This window comes from Aethalodelphis obliquidens, unplaced genomic scaffold (genome assembly GCF_003676395.1).
Source record: "Aethalodelphis obliquidens isolate GAN/ISIS:26980383/991018 unplaced genomic scaffold, ASM367639v1 scaffold8, whole genome shotgun sequence".
Lineage (NCBI taxonomy): Eukaryota > Metazoa > Chordata > Mammalia > Artiodactyla > Delphinidae > Aethalodelphis > Aethalodelphis obliquidens.
Window position 1 is genome coordinate 55,758,794 of NW_020837952.1, and position 16,591 is coordinate 55,775,384.

General features: G+C 56.0%; 1 protein-coding gene across 2 annotated transcripts in view; it reads left to right on the top strand.

The window, feature by feature from the left end:
* Positions 1–16,591, top strand: part of SYNGR1 (synaptogyrin 1) — a 31,100-nt gene that overhangs the window by 4,222 nt on the left and 10,287 nt on the right. For both annotated transcript variants that reach the window (XM_027107702.1, XM_027107703.1), the window contains exon 2: positions 15,006–15,243. In XM_027107702.1, coding sequence (XP_026963503.1) covers positions 15,006–15,243 — 238 coding nt within the window. The remainder of the gene's footprint in view (positions 1–15,005; positions 15,244–16,591) is intronic.

Consider the following 16,591-nt stretch of genomic DNA (forward strand, 5'->3'; position numbering starts at 1 on the left):
CCCTGGTCGGGAATTCCCGACGCTGCGAGGCTCAGCCAAAAAATAAAAATAAAAAAGCTGAGTTTGCTTTGCAGACGCAGCAGCTTCGAAATGAGACCCCTTGTCTCCGTTCCCAGCCAGATTGCCACACTCTAGCTGTCCCACATAGAAACTCTAGAGCCTGCAGGGGCTGGGGTGAAATGGGTCCAGGGTGGAGACAGAGCCTCTGGCCAGCTCTGGCATTCATTCATTCATTCCACAAATACCAAGTCCCTGCTCGGTGCCAGCCTGTGTGTCCCACCGGAGATGCTCTAGGTCAGTGAGAACAGAATTGAGTCGACAGGCACCATCCAGAAGGCTTGGGATGTGATGAGAAGGAAATCCAGTGGGGAGTAGGTACCTCTGCCAGGGGGCGTGGAGGGCTTCCAGGGGGAGGTGACCCCTGTGTTGGTCCTAATAAAGAAGGTGGGGGTGGAGGTGCATTCCAGGTGGGAGGAACAACATGTATAAATAAATACTTGGGGGCACAAGGTCTGAGTGGGTTTTAGAAACGTTGCTGAGCTCCTGGGGCACCCGGGTGTGTGAGTGAGAGCAAGTCAAAGAGGTGTGGGGGGCAGGCAGGGTGGGCAACCCAGGGTCGGCCTTGGGCGCCAGTTTCACAAGCTGGGCTGCATCGGAGGGCCATGGACGGCCTCAGAGAGGGGTTTTAAGCAGAGAAGAGGTGTGTTTTCGGAAGTTCCCTGCGGAGCCATGTGGAGGTGTGGCTTGGGGAGGGCTCTGGGGACAGGAGGCCCAGCAGGAAATGTGTGGTGTGGTCTAGCCTGTCCTCTCCCAGCGCCAGGCAAGGCCCTGCCACTTACTCAGGGGGCTGGGTCCACGCAGGCATGTCCTGTGCTCCTTTGGTGTGTATCGCTGACAGCCTCAGAATCTTCTTGTCCTCTTCGCCTGCCTGTGACCGACCTTTGTCTGGTCCATCTCTCTCAGGCCTGGGAGAGAGTCAGGGCACGGAGGTCAACAGGAGACGTGGACGGTAGGTTTCTGCATGCGTCTTGGGCATTTCTTCGTGTCCTGGGGCAGTGTGGGAGCTTGAGGGGTCTTGGGTTTGGCATCGAGACCAGGGCCGCCAGAGAGGGACCTTGGAAAATCCCCACCTGGAACGTGGGATTGGAGCGCCTGGGTTCAGGGCCGACTCGGTTTGTGAACATGGATGTATAAAGGGCCTGCCATCCAGTTCATTCCTCTAGGCACGTGACATCCCTGTCCAATGGGTTTCATGACCCCCGCTTCAGGTGAGATGCTGAGGCCCAGAGAGGTTAACTGGAGCTACTGGGATGGCAGCCCATGCCTGACTTCCAGGACGTGGCCCTTTCTTCCTGCTGTGGGGAGTCCCCAGCCACATGGGGAGTCCCACACGGCCACTTGTGCAGAGCTGTTAGGCAGGCTTGAGCCTGGGGAGAAAGAACAAAGGCTGGGGGAGGGAGGGCGGAGAGGAGGAAGAACCAAGGGGAGGAGGGAGGAAAGGGAGAGGGCAGATGGCAGAGCTGGCACGGAGCCACAGTTGGCACCTACACCGGAAGAACCAGCTGTCCGGTGGGAGGAGAGGCAGGGCAGAGCGTCAGGAAGTGCCTGGGGCCCAAGGCCTGAGTCCGTGTTCTGCGCCCACTCCGCCCCTGACAGGTGGTGTGACGTGAGCGTCTGCCAGTGCTCTCTGGGCCCGTTTCCCCATCTATCAGATGCGGGGAGGACAGCCAGGTTGGGCTGGTGGTTCCCGGCCTTTCTACCCTCAGCAAATGCTACTCCTGCTCCCAGTGGGTTGTAGGTTGGGAACTTGGGGACTGGTCAGTATTTAAAGAAGTGATGTCAGGGACCAGCCTCCTGCACCCCTGATGCTTTGTGGGGGCCTGCAGGGGGAGCCTGGGCCCCAGATCCATACTGCAGGAGCAGAACAGTGTCAGCTGGAGCCGGCAGGGTGGCCCGTGCCCCTGTGTTTCTGGGGAAGCCCTCCCTTCCTGGAGGGAGATGTGCTCACCCCACCTCTGCCTGGGAAGATGGTGTGGGGGGAGGGGGACCGTGGGGAAGGGGTGGCTGGGAGAGTCCCAGGCTGTCAGGCCCAGACTGTTCAGAAAGCCATCACCTGGGAACCCCAACCATCCCGGCTCCTCAAATGACTCAGGGTCCAGGGGTCAAGAGGACATGGTCGTCCCCAAATCTTGGGCCCCCCTCTGAGCATCCCTGACACCTTTTTTAAGTTGCACTGTAACCTGGCCTCCCCACCCCCGACCCAGACCCGGCTTCCCCAGCAGCCTTCTCAGTGGGGGCTGTTCTTTGCCTCATGCCCTCCCTCCGCCGGGCCTGGAGATGGGACACAGTCATCCCGGCTCCTGAGGCTGCTTCCAGACCATTCTCCCCCAGCTTTGAATCTCATCACAGCACTGGGCCAGCCACTCCCCTCATTGCAAGCCAGCCCCAGGTCACTTGCCCTGTCCCTCAGCACCACCCCGCCTTCCATCCTGCTGACTGTAGCTCCCGCTTCCGTGATCCTTCTCACAGCCTGGCCTCTCACTTCCTTGGCCTCCAGCCTCCCACAGTCTTGTCCTCCCTGCCTCAGCCACTCTCACTGGGTGTACCCTGGGCCTGGCCCTTGTTCCTGGCGAGAACTCAGGTGTCCGCCTCTCCCCACCCCTCCTGTCGTTCCAGCGCTCTGCCTCGCGCGCGGTCCTTGGCCTGGGGCTCCCTCTGTACACCGGCCCTCACCCCATCCTCCCCGCCCCCCTCGCCAGCTTGGGCTCCCTGGTGGTCTCACCCACCTGCTCCCGGCTCTGGCCCCACTGCGTCGCTGCGCTCACCTGGCAAAGCCCTGCTTGCATCCACCCTTGGCCTCCTCGCACCCGCCCCTCCCCCAGGCTCTCTCCTGTGCTGGTGGCCAGGCCAGCCTCGCAGGGTCCACCAGGTGCACCCTCTCACCTGCTGGAGGACTCAGATTCCCTCCTTCCCTCCCTCCCCCCGCCCTTGCCTCCATCCTCCACTCTGGCTCTTTCCCACCGGCTTACAAATGGGAGTTCTTCCCACGCCCTTGCCCGTGCCTCTGGTCCTGCAGAAGATTCGTCCATGGTCTCCGTCTCTGGTGTTTCTCCCCTGGTTTTCTCTCGCTTGCGCCCTGCTCAGGCTCTCGCCCTCACCTCTCCATCTCGTCAAGATCATCCGTGACCTTCACGTTGCCAAATCCTGTGGCCAGTTGTTATTAATGGCTCTCACGGCCGCATCTGGCGCAGTGAGGGGTTCGTACGTCCTCCCATTGGTTCCGTGGGTTCCGACAGCCGCGGGACTGCCACCTTCTCTCTAATGTGCCTGGTCTTTGCGAGACTCACAGTCTAGTGGTGGGAAATGTGGCTGAGGAATCACTTAAAGTATGGAGGTGAGCATAAGCCCTAGAGTGAGGGACGCTCCCTCAGGCTCCCTCGGCTCGGGACAGGCGGGAGGGATGGGGCCAGCCAGGCGGAGAGCGGGGACATTCCAAGCAGGAGCAGCACGGATGAAGGCGCGGCAGGGCGGTGATGAGAGGCTGCTGCCCCCCACCTCCACGCCCCATGGGCTGTAAGCTCTGGGGGGCAGGGACCGTGTCTGTCAGGTCACTGTCTATCCCCAGTGCGAGACGGCACCTGGCATCTTGTCATGGCTCACACGTGGGTGAATGAGGCTGGGAATTGCCGTGCTGTGTCCTCCTCCGTCCACCCACCGTCCCCATTCAAGCCTGCGGTCTTCAGGGCTGGGTCTCAGTTTCCCCGTTTCTAAGGAGGCTCCCTGCTCTCCTGGTGTTTGTGCAGCCACAGGAGGGAGAAGACAGGGGAGCCTTCAGATCACCAGGTCCAGCGAGTCTCAGTGCCGCAGGGACAGGGCCCCTGCCCAGCAAGCCCACTCCCCACCCCCACTGCGGAGAGCACACGGAGACAGCTTGCGGGAAGATTACTGCCTAATCCGCAGCAGGTCTCTGCTTCCAAGGCTGCAGAGGTGGTGGCCGGGCCGGGCCTGGGAGGAGAGAAGGGAGCCCGCCTGCCCCGCCCCCACCCTGCGGCTCTGCACGAGGCTCTTGAGGAAGCCGAGTGCCCCCCCACCCAGTGCCCATCACGCGCCCCTGCGTTGGCTTTGGCCCTTTCCCTCACGTGACCCGGGGGGGGGCAGGGCCTGTTCCCATGAAGGGGGGCCCTTGCAGCCTGACTCATCCCTCAAACGCTCGGCTGCCCGTTTCTTTGTCCGCTCTTCCCGTGAGGCCCAGGAGGCAGGTTGAGGACTTCATGGGGATGCGGGCAGGAAGGCGGGCTCAGCTCGTGCTGAGGGAGAGGACGTGGCAGGCTTTGTTACGGAGTGAGCTCCCTGTGGTCAGAGGTGTGCAAGCCAAGGATGCTGAGGAGAGAAGAGTCTTTCTCCCAACTCTCGTGCTGCCTGTGCCTCTGCCCATCTATCAGGCTTGCTGTTCACTCACCTTGAAGCCTTTCCTGACCCTCCCTCTGGGTCTGGAGTGGAGACATACACCCAACAACTGCACCAAAAAATAAGAAAAAAATATGTAATGAGGTTATCAAGAAAATAAATGGGGGTATTGGAGAATATTGGGAGTCAGGTCTGGAGAACTTCTCTGAGGTGGTGGCTTGCATTGAGATTTGGACGTTGAGAAGGAACCAGCAGGAGCCAGCCTGGAAGATCTGGGGAACTCTAGGCATCCCAGGTAGAGGGAACAGCCAGTGCCAAGGTCCTGAGGCAGGAATGAGCTTAGGAGGAAGCAGAGGCGAGTGGCAGGAGAGGAGGCTGAGAGGAAGCTGGAACCCTGGGGGTTGGGGTGGAGAGGGGGATTTCACTGTGCGGGTGTTGGTGAGTGAGATGCAGCAGGGGGTGACACGATCTGACTTAGGTTTAGAGAGATCTTTTCAGCCCCAGTGAAGGGGATGGTGCAGGGGCGCAGGAGTGGCGCACAGAGGCTGGGAAGCTGCCGTCATCGCTTAGCAAGAGGTGATGGTGGCCTGGACCGGCACAGGGGCGGGGGCAGGAGGCTGCATGGAGCAAATTGAGAGTTTGGGGAAGGATGAAGAAATAGACCCAAGTGCCAGGTTGGATGGGGTTCAAGGACGCGCCCACTCTGGGGTCTGAGCAGCTGAGTGGGGGCCAGTATGCAGATGGATGAGGGGGCGGGGAGAGACCAGAGGTGAGACCAGCAGCCCGTCGGTGTCTTCTTCTTCGGGGCTGGACTTTATCCTCAGCCCCGGGAGGGACTGGTGAGAGTTGGGGGAGTGGTGAGCGCCCCCTGGCGCCCGTCTGGAGATGGGTTGGAGGAGGCGGGAGAGGAGGCTGTCCTTAGTCGGGCAAGAGACACTGTGGCCTGGAAGTGGACAGTAGCCGATGCCGCGAACTGGAGAGCCGGCGAGCAGGTCCGCTGGCTGCCTGCAGCGTGAGGCAGGGACCAGGGACTCCTCCCAGCCACCGGTCTGGGGAACAGATGTCTCTGTACAGGGTGAGGTAGATAGAAGGTACCATCCGGAGCTGGCAGGACCGGAGAGTCGTGGACTCCTGACCTCATCTCTTGACAGCTTGTCTGGGGGAAGACTCAGCAGGTGCCTAAGGATGTTTAAAGCCAGGCCTCTGGGAAGTTCCCTGAGAACAGCAGGGACCTCTGTCCCCACCTGCCCCTGACGCTGGCTGGGCCCAGCTGTCCCTGGAGCCCAAGTTAGCCTGATGCCCGGCACTGGCCCAGGCACAGCCTGCCAGCTCTCTGGGCGGATGTGGAGAAAAGTGGGCCGGGCCCCTCCTGCACTGTGGGGAGGTGACAGGCTCGGCACAGCAGCTGTCTCTCCTGGGTCTCGTGCTGGTCCTAGAGTCTGGGATCTGGAAGTCATTTCTTCATGGGGAGGCAGCTGAAGGTCGAGGTTTGGCACACGTTCTGGAATGGGGCTGGACCTGGGGCAGGCCTGGGCAGGAGGCCCGGCACCATGCTTACCTGCTCCGGGTCATCCGGCCGTGGGCTGGCCAGAGTCCAGGCCTCATGGAGCCTCAGCTGCCCTCTGCTGGAGTGCGCTAAGTAAGCCTGCTTTGTTGGGGTGGGTGCTTTGTTGTTGTTTTTGTTTATCTGTTGAAGTGTAGTTGATTTTTACAATGTTAGTTTCTGGTGTACAGCAAAGTGATTCAGTTATACATATAGGTGTATATATATATATTTTTTTCAGATTCTTTTCCATTAGGTTATTACAAGATACTGAATATGGTTCCCTGTGCTCTACAGTAGGACCTTGTTTATCTGTTTTGTACATAGTAGTGTGTATCTCCTAATCTGTGGGGTGTTTTTAGGTTTATTTTTTTCCTTAGAGGTTTTGATGAGGATTAAATGAGATGATTTTTGGCAAGCCCTCCCAGTGGATGCAGGGCCCCTGCAGAGGCTGTGGGCTGGCTCAGGGTCGGGGGTGAGGGTGGGCCGGGGGAGACAGACCGCTAGATGAATCCCAAGCAGGAGTATGTGCAGGGTTAGGGTGGGCGAGAGTGACTGGGAAGGAGGGTGTCCCAGGAGGCAGCTGCAAGTCACCACCTCCCAGCAGCGTTTTGAAGGTTGGGAAGGAGTTCGTTCCTGTTTGAAAGATGAAGAAGGTGGGGAAGGGTGTTCTGGGAGGTGGGAACAGCCAGGGCGAAATTATCAAACAGCCTGTGGCTTTGCTAGTGCTGGCCCTCTAGGATGGTTGAGTCATGGGGTGGGAGAGAGAGCGATGTGAGGCCAGGGCAGGGTCTGGCAGTTCTGGGGTGTCTGTTTCTGTGTGTCTCTGAGTCCAGGAGCCTGAGATGCTGAGATTCCTTCGGTTTGCTTTTCTGAGTTGGAGATAGCTCTGCTCTAAGTGCCATCTGGAATCCGTTTTTTTAAGGCTCAGGATTGGATTATAAAGATGGTGAAAAAAACAGAGTCTTGCCCCAGTTTACCTTGGTGCTTTTTTTTTTTTTTTTTTTAACATTTTTCTCTAGTGCAAGGGAGGGAGGTGGTTTTTCCTGTGCCTGCCTGTGCCCAGTGGCCCCCTGAGTACCTCCCGGGGCCCTCACCCTCCATCCTCTCCTGTTTCCTGGCTGCTGGTTCTGCCTCCGCAGCTCTGTCCTGGCCCCTGCAGCAGATCTGCTTGTTGGGGTGAGCTTCTCCCTCCCATGCCTCTGCCACCGTGGCCAGCGTAGAATTTCATTGTGGTTTAATTTCCGGTTCTCTGATGGCTGCTCTGCGTGCTCCTTGCCATCCGGCCTTAGCAAGTCACCCCAGAGGCCGCCCGAACAGGGCACCGGCCTTGGATTTTTGTCAATACTCCATCCACCCTTAAACAGCCGTGGGACCTGGGCAGTTCCCTGGACGTGGGTAAAATGAGAATAAGGCCATGGACCTTGTGGAGTGAAGAGCATGTGTTTCAGTCACATCGTGGGTCTTGAGGGAGTCCCCGTTCCTCCTGCCTTGGACTGTGGAACAGAAACCTGGGGCCTGGGCCTGCTTTTGGGAGGCTCCCTCCCACTCGGGGTGGGGAGACTGCAGCTAAGTGGAGGAGTTAAGCTGGGGCCCAGAGGGTCCTGCAGGGGGTGTGGTGAGACAGCAAGGGCCTTGTTGTGTGTCCTTGGCAATGCTGCCTCCCCTCCCCTAGGCTCAGTTTCTCCATCTGTAGACTCTCAGCCTGGTCCAGGGGTGGCTCCCTGCCCTGGCCCAGCCCTGCAGCCTGCGGGGGACCTGGCACGACACCTCTGTTCCCAATTCTCATCCAGCCCAGCCCCTCCCCGACTGCCCTGCTCCCTGCAGCAGGCCAGTGTCTGCAGATTCTGGTGGCTTTACCTCCAAAGGACATTCAGCCCCCACTACTTCACCCCATCCCGCTGCCCATGCCAGCCCCGCCCGCTTGTCCCTCACCTGGGCGCTGATTAGCCCCTCTGGTCTCCCTGCTTTCACCCTCGCCCCACAGTCTTTTCTCCACCATGACCAGGGTGAGTCTTCTTTTTTTTTTGCGGTACGCGGGCCTCTCACTGTTGTGGCCTCTCCCGTTGCGGAGCACAGGCTCCGGACGCGCAGGCTCAGCGGCCATGGCTCACGGGCCCAGCCGCTCCGCGGCATGTGGGATCCTCCCGGACCGGGGCACGAACCCGTGTCCCCTGCATCGGCAGGCGGACTCTCAACCACTGCGCCACCAGGGAAGCCCCGGCAGGTGGATTCTTAACCACTGCGCCACCAGGGAAGCCCACGGTGAGTCTTCTTAAACCTAAGTCAGATCAATCACTCACCTGCTCTTAACCCCAAAGTGACTCCTGAGCTCAGCCTTCCCCTGCAGGCCCTGGGGGCCGGCCCCTGCCGACCTCGGGGACCTCCCCTCGCTCACTGTGCTCCAGACACACCCTGTGCACCTCCTCGAGGCACCAAGCTTATTCGCGCCCCAGGGCCTTTGCACTTGTGGTTACTTCTCCCTGGAACATCTCTCCCCAATATCTGCATGGCTCTGCCTTTCTGCATATGGGCGTCTGCTCAAAGGTCACTACATCAGTGACCCCCATCTGCCCAGTCTGTCTCCTCCTGCCTTGCTTGGCGCTTCTTCGGGACACTTGTCTGGACTCTTGTACATGTCTCTCAGCTGTTTGTCTCCCTGATGAGAACAGGGACCTTGCCCCCTCAGCCTCTCGCACAGGGCCTGGCACGTACTAGGTGCTTAGAAATACTTTAAAATGAATGAACAACCGATAGCAAGCCCCAGTTCTCTGGCCTCCGAGCTGCGGCCTCCCAGGCCCCGGAGGCAGGGGGCCCTGTGGCTGCAGAGCGGTCATCTCCCTGGGGAGTGCAGGCCCAGCAGAGGGGCAGCTCACCCCACCGCCACCCAGCATAATCAGAAAAGTTAGTTATAGCCCAGCACCTACCGCGTGGTAGAAAGAATATTACGGAAAGAAAACAGCGGAAAGGGCCGGGGGTTGTGAGGTGGGCAAGTAGGTGGCTGGTGGGAAGTGGAGGGAAGGGAGGCACCGGGAGAGGTGGGCAGAGCGGGTACTTAGAGGACCTTGACCACCAGCCCTAGAAGCTTGGATTGTGTCCAGAAGGCCCAGGGCCGGGGATTGGGGGCCTTAGGTGACCTTCGTTCTGCAGGGTGGGGACCATGATCCATAAACCCAGATCTCGTTGCTCCTGTGGCTTCTCACTGCATTTAATCCAACGTGCCCGTGGCCCACCAGGTCCTGCCCTCCCTGCCGCTTCCTGACCCATTGCCTCCTCCAGCCCCAGCTCCCTGGTCCCTGCTCCAGGCGTGCTCCTTCCCTCACCTTCAGCCTTTGCCCCTTCTGTTCCTGTGCCTGATCTGTGCAGGGCTGGCTCCTTCTTGGCCCAGCTCAGAGGTCACTGCTCAGGGCTCCCTCCCCTGGCCACTGCCACCTCTTCCCAGCACTTGCCCCCGTGGGCCATCGCCTCAATTCTCTTTTCCACTTGCTTAGTGTCAGTCTGGCATTTTTCGGTTGTTTACTCTGCATCACGTGCTCTTCCTTACACGTAGGACCTCATTTATTCCTCACAAAATGTCAGTGGTTTAGGTGCTATTGTTGTTGGGAACCGAGACTCAGAGAGGTTAAGCCCAAGGTCACCCCGCTAGACAAGGGGCCAGGCTCTCGCCCCCTCACTCCTGTAGCTCCAGATGGTCAGCTCCCCGACAGCAGGGGCTCCACGGACGTGGTCCCCCTTGACGCCCCCTCCCAGCACAGTGCAAGGCACTGAGAAGCCTGTGACCTGTGATGAATGCCTGACGGAGGCCCAAGTCTGCAGGAGGGAGCCGTGGGCGGAGAGGAGGGCGGGGAGCCCAGGGGCTGAAGGACAGGCTGCAGGGAGCTGGCATGCCAGCTCTGCCAGTTCGACGGGTCAGGTCCAGGAGGCTGTTTAATCTTGCTCCTTCCCCTCTTGGGGACACGCCCTCACCAGCACTTTCCTCCTGGCGTCTCTGAGGACTCCCTGCTCCTCTCCCCCAAGAGGGCCCGTCTTAATGCTTCCTCCTCTGCTGTCCCCAAAGCCCGGACTTCCGCCCACCTGCTGCCCCCACGCCTCCACTCAGCCTGCTTTAGGGAGGGGGTCCACCCTTGTTCCAGCCCCCAGGGAGCGTGTCTTCTCTCCCAGGGCCTCTGGAGAAGGGAGTTAACCCTTAACGAAGTCCTGACTGCTGTGCTCTGTGTACTTGTGTATAATGCTTCCATCAGCCCTGGAGGGAAGGTTAATTTTTACAGAGGACCAATCTGAGGCTCAGAGAGGTTGAGTCGTTTGCCTGAGGCCACACAGCATGAGCAGCAGGCCTGGGATTTGAATCCAGCAGGTCTGTGTGACTCCTCAGTGTCTGAAGTCTCTGTCTAATCAAGAGACTTTTCCATTTTGCTGGATTGGTGATGTCTGATGACATTGGGACTGGGCCTCAGATTCCCAGCCTGGCAGTTTTCTGGTAGGAGCCTTGGACTTGTCTTGGTGCACAGGCCCAAGGGGCTGTGTGAGTGGTAGTCCCTGGAGTTGTGCAGTGCACGGCCCAGGCAGCTGGCTGTCAGAGCCCGCCTTTGTCTCCCAGTGGCGTCTTCATTGCTTGTCTGGGCTGTCAGTAGCCTAGGGGTCCCTTTGACAGTTGCTCTGAAGTCTGGACTTCGTGCCTCTCCCCTCCTGTGCCCCTGAACGCCAGACTTGCCATTCCAGTCCCACGGCCTGTTCCCATCACACTGATGCTTTCCTACTGATCCCCTGGGTCTCTGGAAATAAAGGGTCACGCCTGCTTCAGGGCCCACCTCCTGAGGCTGAGGGTCAGCTTGGTCAGGTGGAAGAGAGCGTAGGGCTGAGGTTCAAGAGACCTGGGTTCAAGTTCAGCCTGTACCCTGACAACAGTGTCACCTTCTCTTTCTGAGCCTCAGTTTTCCTTCTCTGTCAATTGGGGGCAGTACGAATTGCCCTTGCTGCTCCATGCGGAGATTGTGAAGATGCAGAGCCTGTGACCGGGCAGAGCTGTGTGCCAGGAGGCCTGCACTGGTCTGCAGGTTGAGGTGACATGTACATTCCCAAATCAGGACTGGCACATGTGTGGCTCACAGGCCACCACTGCCCATTTCAGTGCCCGTGGCTGAACCAGGACACAGCACCCCCCGCATCCTTTCTTTTTTTTTTGAATTGCAGAAAAATTCATATTACCCACAATAACCCATTTTAAAGTATACAGTTCAGTAGCATTTAGTGGATTCTCAATGTTGTGCAACTACCACCTGTCTAGTTTCGAAACTTTTTCATCACCCCATGAATACCCCCCATACCCATGAAGTAATCACTCCTCATTCTTCCCTCCCGCAGCCCCCGGTAACCTCTAGTCTGCTTTTTGTCTCTGTTTTGCCTATTCTGGGTATGATACATAAAAGAAATCATAATACTGACCTTTGGTGTCTGGGCTTCTATCACTTCATTCTTCACCTGTTTTAAGGTTCATCCAGTTGCAGCATATATCAGAACTCTGTCCCTTTTTATGGCTGAATAATATTCCATTGTATGGATGTGCCATTCATCCATTCATGGACATTTGGGTCAGAATCCTTGTTAACGCAAGTGTCATGAACCAGCGGTCTCCAAACCTTAGTTCGTGCCGTCCTTCAGGAAAAATTTTTGAATCAGTCCTCCCATTAAACGTAAATTTGAAACCCACGCACCTATGGTCAGTTAATCTATGACACAGGAGGCAAGAATATACAGTGGAGAAAAGACAGTCTCTTCAATAAGTAGTGCTGGAAAAACTGGAGAGCTACATGGAAAAGAATAAAATCAGAGTGTTCTCTAACACCATATACAAAAATAAACTTCAAAATGGATTAAAGACCTAAATGTAAGACTGGAAACCATAAAACTCCTAGAGGAAAACATAGGCAGAATACTCTTTGACATAAATCATAGCAGTATTTTTTTGGAATTATCTCCTAAAGCAAAGGAAATAAAGGCAAAAATAAACAAATGGGACCTAATTAAACTTAAAACCTTTTGCACAGCAAAGGAAACATGAACAAAACAAAAACACAACCCTACTGAACGGGAGAAAATATTTGCAAATGATATGACTGATAAGAGGTTAATATCCAACATATATAAACAGCTCATACAACTCAACATCAAAAAAACAACCTGATTAAAAAATGGACAGGAGACCTGAATAGACATTTTTCCAGAGAGGAAATGCAGATGGCCAGCAGGCACATAAAAAATGCTCACCATCGCTAATCGTCAGGGAAACGCAAATCAAAACAAAAATGAGATATCATATCACACCTTTCAGAATGGTTATCATCAGAAAGAACATAGGGACTTCCCTGGTGGTCCAGTGGGTAAGACTTCACACTTCCAATGCGGGGGGCCCGGGTTTTATCCCTGGTCAGGGAACTAGATCCTGCATGCATGCTGCAACTAAGAGTCCAAATGCTGCAACTAAAGATCCCGCATGCTGCAATGAAGACCCGGTGCAGCCAAAATAAATAAATAATAGATAGATAGATAGATAAATAAATATTTTTTTAAAAAGAACACAAATAACAAATGTTGACGAGGATGTGGAGAAAAGGGAACCCTCGTACACTGTCGGTGGGAATGTAAATTGGTGCAGCCACTGTGGAAAACAGTATGGAGGTTTCTCAAAAAACTAAAAATAGAACTACCGTATGACCCAGCAATTCCACTCCTGGACATATATCTGAAAAAAACAAAAACACCGACTTGAAAAGATACATGCATCCCAATGTTCATGCATTATTTACAGTTGCCAAGAAATGGAAGCAACCTAAGTGTCCATCAACAGATGAATGGATAAAGAAGATGTGGTACATGTTGTATATATACGTAATGGAATACTACTCAGCCATAAAAAAGAATGAAATTTTGCCATTGCAGCAACATGGGTGGACTTGGAGGGTATTATGCTAAGTGAAATAAGTCAGACAGAGAGAGACAGGTACTGTGTATCACTCATATGTGGAATCTAAAAAACACAACAAACTAGTGAATATAACAAAAAAGAAGCAGACTCAGATATAGAGAACAAGCTAGTGGTTACTAGTGGGGATTAAGAGGTACAAACTATTACATATAAAATAAGCTACAAGGATTTATTGTACAACAAGGGACTATAGCCAATATTTTATAATAACTATAAATGGAATATAACCTTTAAAAATTGTGAATCACTATATTGTATACTTGTAACTTATATAATATTGTACATCAACTATACTTCAATAAGAAATGCGGATTTGTTTTATATATATATTACTGCTACACTAATATGTCCAGTACATTATAAAACCCATGTAAAGTGTAGACATCTTAAAAAGATACAATTTAAAAAATGATGCTGCTTATATTTTTTCTCACACCTGCGCTGGAGTCACTTCCCATCATAGGTGTTAGCTAAGGACAAAAATGTGTCTGGGTCATATTGAAATTCTAGTTCCTTATTATAGAAAAGTTGGAAAGCAAAGTGAAGTGGACAATGGACAATAAACGCTCTGCAGCCTGCACCTCAAGTTCACTGTAGGCCACATCTGAGGTTCTGTTTTCCTGTTTGTGTGTTTGTCAGTTGGGTCTGGGCCTCCTCATAATCATAGTTTCTGGGGAGGCGAGAGGTAGGAGGAAAAAGCATGAACTTCAGAGTCAGGTCCCTGGGTTTGAAGCCAGCTCTGCCACGTACCAGCTGTGTGACTCTGGGCACATTCACCAATACCTATACCTTCCCTGCTTCATCTGCAAAATGCCGATATGCTGATTGTCCTCGTTAGCTGCTGCTGTGTAACAAGACACCCCAAAATGTAGTGGCTTAAAACAACAAACATTTGTTATCTCACAGTTTCTGTGGCCAGGAATCTGCTTAGCGAGGTGCCACTGCCTCTCACATCATGGTGTCAGCCAGGGCTGCGGTCTCATCTGAAGGCTGAGGGAGGATCCATTGTCAAGCTCACTTACATGGTGCTGGCCGGACTCGTTCCCTGTGGGCCGCGGGGCTCAGTTCCCTGCTGGCTGTTGACTGGAGGCCTCTCAGTTCCATGCTGCGTGTGTTTCTCCATAAGGCAGCTCAAAACCTGGCAGCTGCTTCAATCAGAGCAAGCAAGTGAGAGGAGTCAGGAGGGGGTGAGCACGATGGAGGCCAGGTCTTTGTAACCTCCTCGCACAAGCGACATCCTGTCACTTTTTGACGTATTCTGTTTGTTTAGAAGCAAATCGCTAGGCTCAGCCCACAGTCTAGGGGAAGGAGATTGCACAAACGCGGAATACCAGGAGGTGGGGTCTTAGGGGACCACCTCTGCTGGCTGCCAGCCCAGCTGAAATAGACCTGTCTTGGAAGTTGTTGGGGGGCACTTAAGGAGGTAACACATGTTACACTTGGGGTCCTGCAAGTAATTGACCTGTTGCTCTGTAATTGACAGGATTGTGACTGTTGTATTTTTTTCATTTATCATTCTTTCCACTTGTCAGGGCCTGGGCAACAGGGAAGGGTGGGACCAAGGACAGGGCCTGAGACCCCAGAACAGCCCGTGGCTCTGCAGAGCAGAGGGGAGCACAGAATGGGGCTGGGCACGTGCCCACATCCGGGGGAATCAGCTGGGGGCTTGCTGGCTTGGCAGTTTACCACCCAGAGGGCTGAGACCTCTTCTCCTGGGAGGCCAGGTCCAGTCCTAGAGGAACTGTGGTATCAGGGCCCAGGAAGACCTCTCAGCACCTGGCTGGAAGGGGAGTGGGGCCACATCTGTGGTCAGAGGGTCCTCAGTGCCTGCAGCTGAAGAAGAAGGCGATTGACCCCGCCTGTGCTGTGTGACCCCAAGCAAGTTCCCCTCCCTCTCTGGGCCTGCCCTCTGAAACGCATGCTTAACACCGGCCCTGTGGCTGTTTGGGGTGAAGAGGGCTCACAGAGAGGCAGGCAGCGGCCGGGCCGAGGGGGTTGGCAGCTCTCCCCTCCCCTGGGGCTGGTACTGGGAGGGGTCTCACGCCTGCCCCTGCCCCTCCCCCGCCACCGCAGGTGTTCTCCATCGTGGTGTTCGGCTCCATCGTGAATGAGGGCTACCTCAATAGCCCCTCAGAGAGCAAGGAGTTTTGCATCTACAACCGCAACCCTAATGCCTGCGGCTACGGCGTGACCGTGGGCGTGCTTGCCTTCCTCACCTGCCTGCTCTACCTGGCCCTGGACGTGTACTTCCCGCAGATCAGCAGTGTCAAGGACCGTAAGAAGGCCGTCCTGTCTGACATCGGCGTCTCGGGTGAGCCCCCATCCCAGTGGGCACCCCCCAACCCCAGCGCAACAGAGTCCGCAGGGGGCTGTCCTGGCCGTGGTCCTCCTCAGCCTCACGCACACCTGGGAGGCGGCTGCCACCCTTCTCCCTATTTTCCAGATGGGGAAACTGAGGTACAGGCAGGTGAAGAGACAGACTTGGGGTCACAGGGCTGGCAGCAGGGAAGGGTGGGACCAGGGCTGGGCCTGAGACCCCAGAACAGCCCACAGCTCATGCGGGGAGGGGAGCACAACGACCAGAGGAGTTACCCCTTCTTTCAGTGGCCTCCTCTGGCCCCTTCCCTGGTGGAGCCCCATGAGAAGTAAGCAAGGCGATGGCTGAAGGCCCTAGCACACAGTAGGTACCCCGGGAGGGTCAGGACCTGGAGCTGGGGAGCCACCGTGACCTGCCACCCTTGCCCTTCAGAAATGACCTTTGGCAGAAGTACCCTGGTCTCTGTCCCCATGAGTTCCGAGAGACTGATTGGAGGGTGCTTGGATTTGGTGTCACTGGCCTGGGGTTGTGGTGTCAGGTGTCTGGCTGGGACCTCCCCCCACTTCCTGGCCCCAGGACTCTCAGGATGTGCCTGGCTTGCAGGCAGTGAGGCCCGGGGTCCCTTAGACTTGAAGGAACTAGAATGACATGAGTGGTTCTCAAACTTTGTTCCATGGAGCCCCTGGGTTCCCCAGCAGTGTCTCTGGGAGGGGCTGGGCTCTAGGCACCACCCCTGGCACACACGCTTTTTATCCTGAGCAGCTCTGGACTTCTATGGATAGACTGTGGGCATCTAGAGATCTTGTTGCCACAGGGCTCGCACCACTAAACTCCCCAGACCTCGGCTCTCCAAGGGCCCCTCACTAACCTCGGGGCCTTGTGAGGCTGCAGTCACACTAGTGGTTGAAACTCAGACCTGCTGGCCCCGGCATCCCCTCATCCTCCCCTGCCCAGTTCTCTGGGAGGCTGCGGGGTTGGGTGGACGCTCCTCCCAGAGAGCTGCAGGTCTCAGGGTGGACCATGGGTCAGTCAGGGATTCAGCCAGGAAATGTGTGTTGGCTGAGGTTAGAGACACGCCGGCCGAAGCTGACTGACTTTTCTCTGTCTCTCCTCCCCTCTGTGTCTCCCTCCCTCTCACTGCCCGGCCCTCCCTCTCACTGCCCGGCCCTCCCTGGATCTGCTCCCGGCCTGGCTGGTTCCTTTCTGTGGTCTCTCTCCCGCTCTGCATCTGACCGGCCTCTCTGTTTCCGCCTGCACCTTGCCTGTGCTCTCCTCACTCTGACCCCCACCCCCTCTCCCTTTGGGGGTGGGGGAGCGTGGGAGACGTGCTCTTGAACGTCCC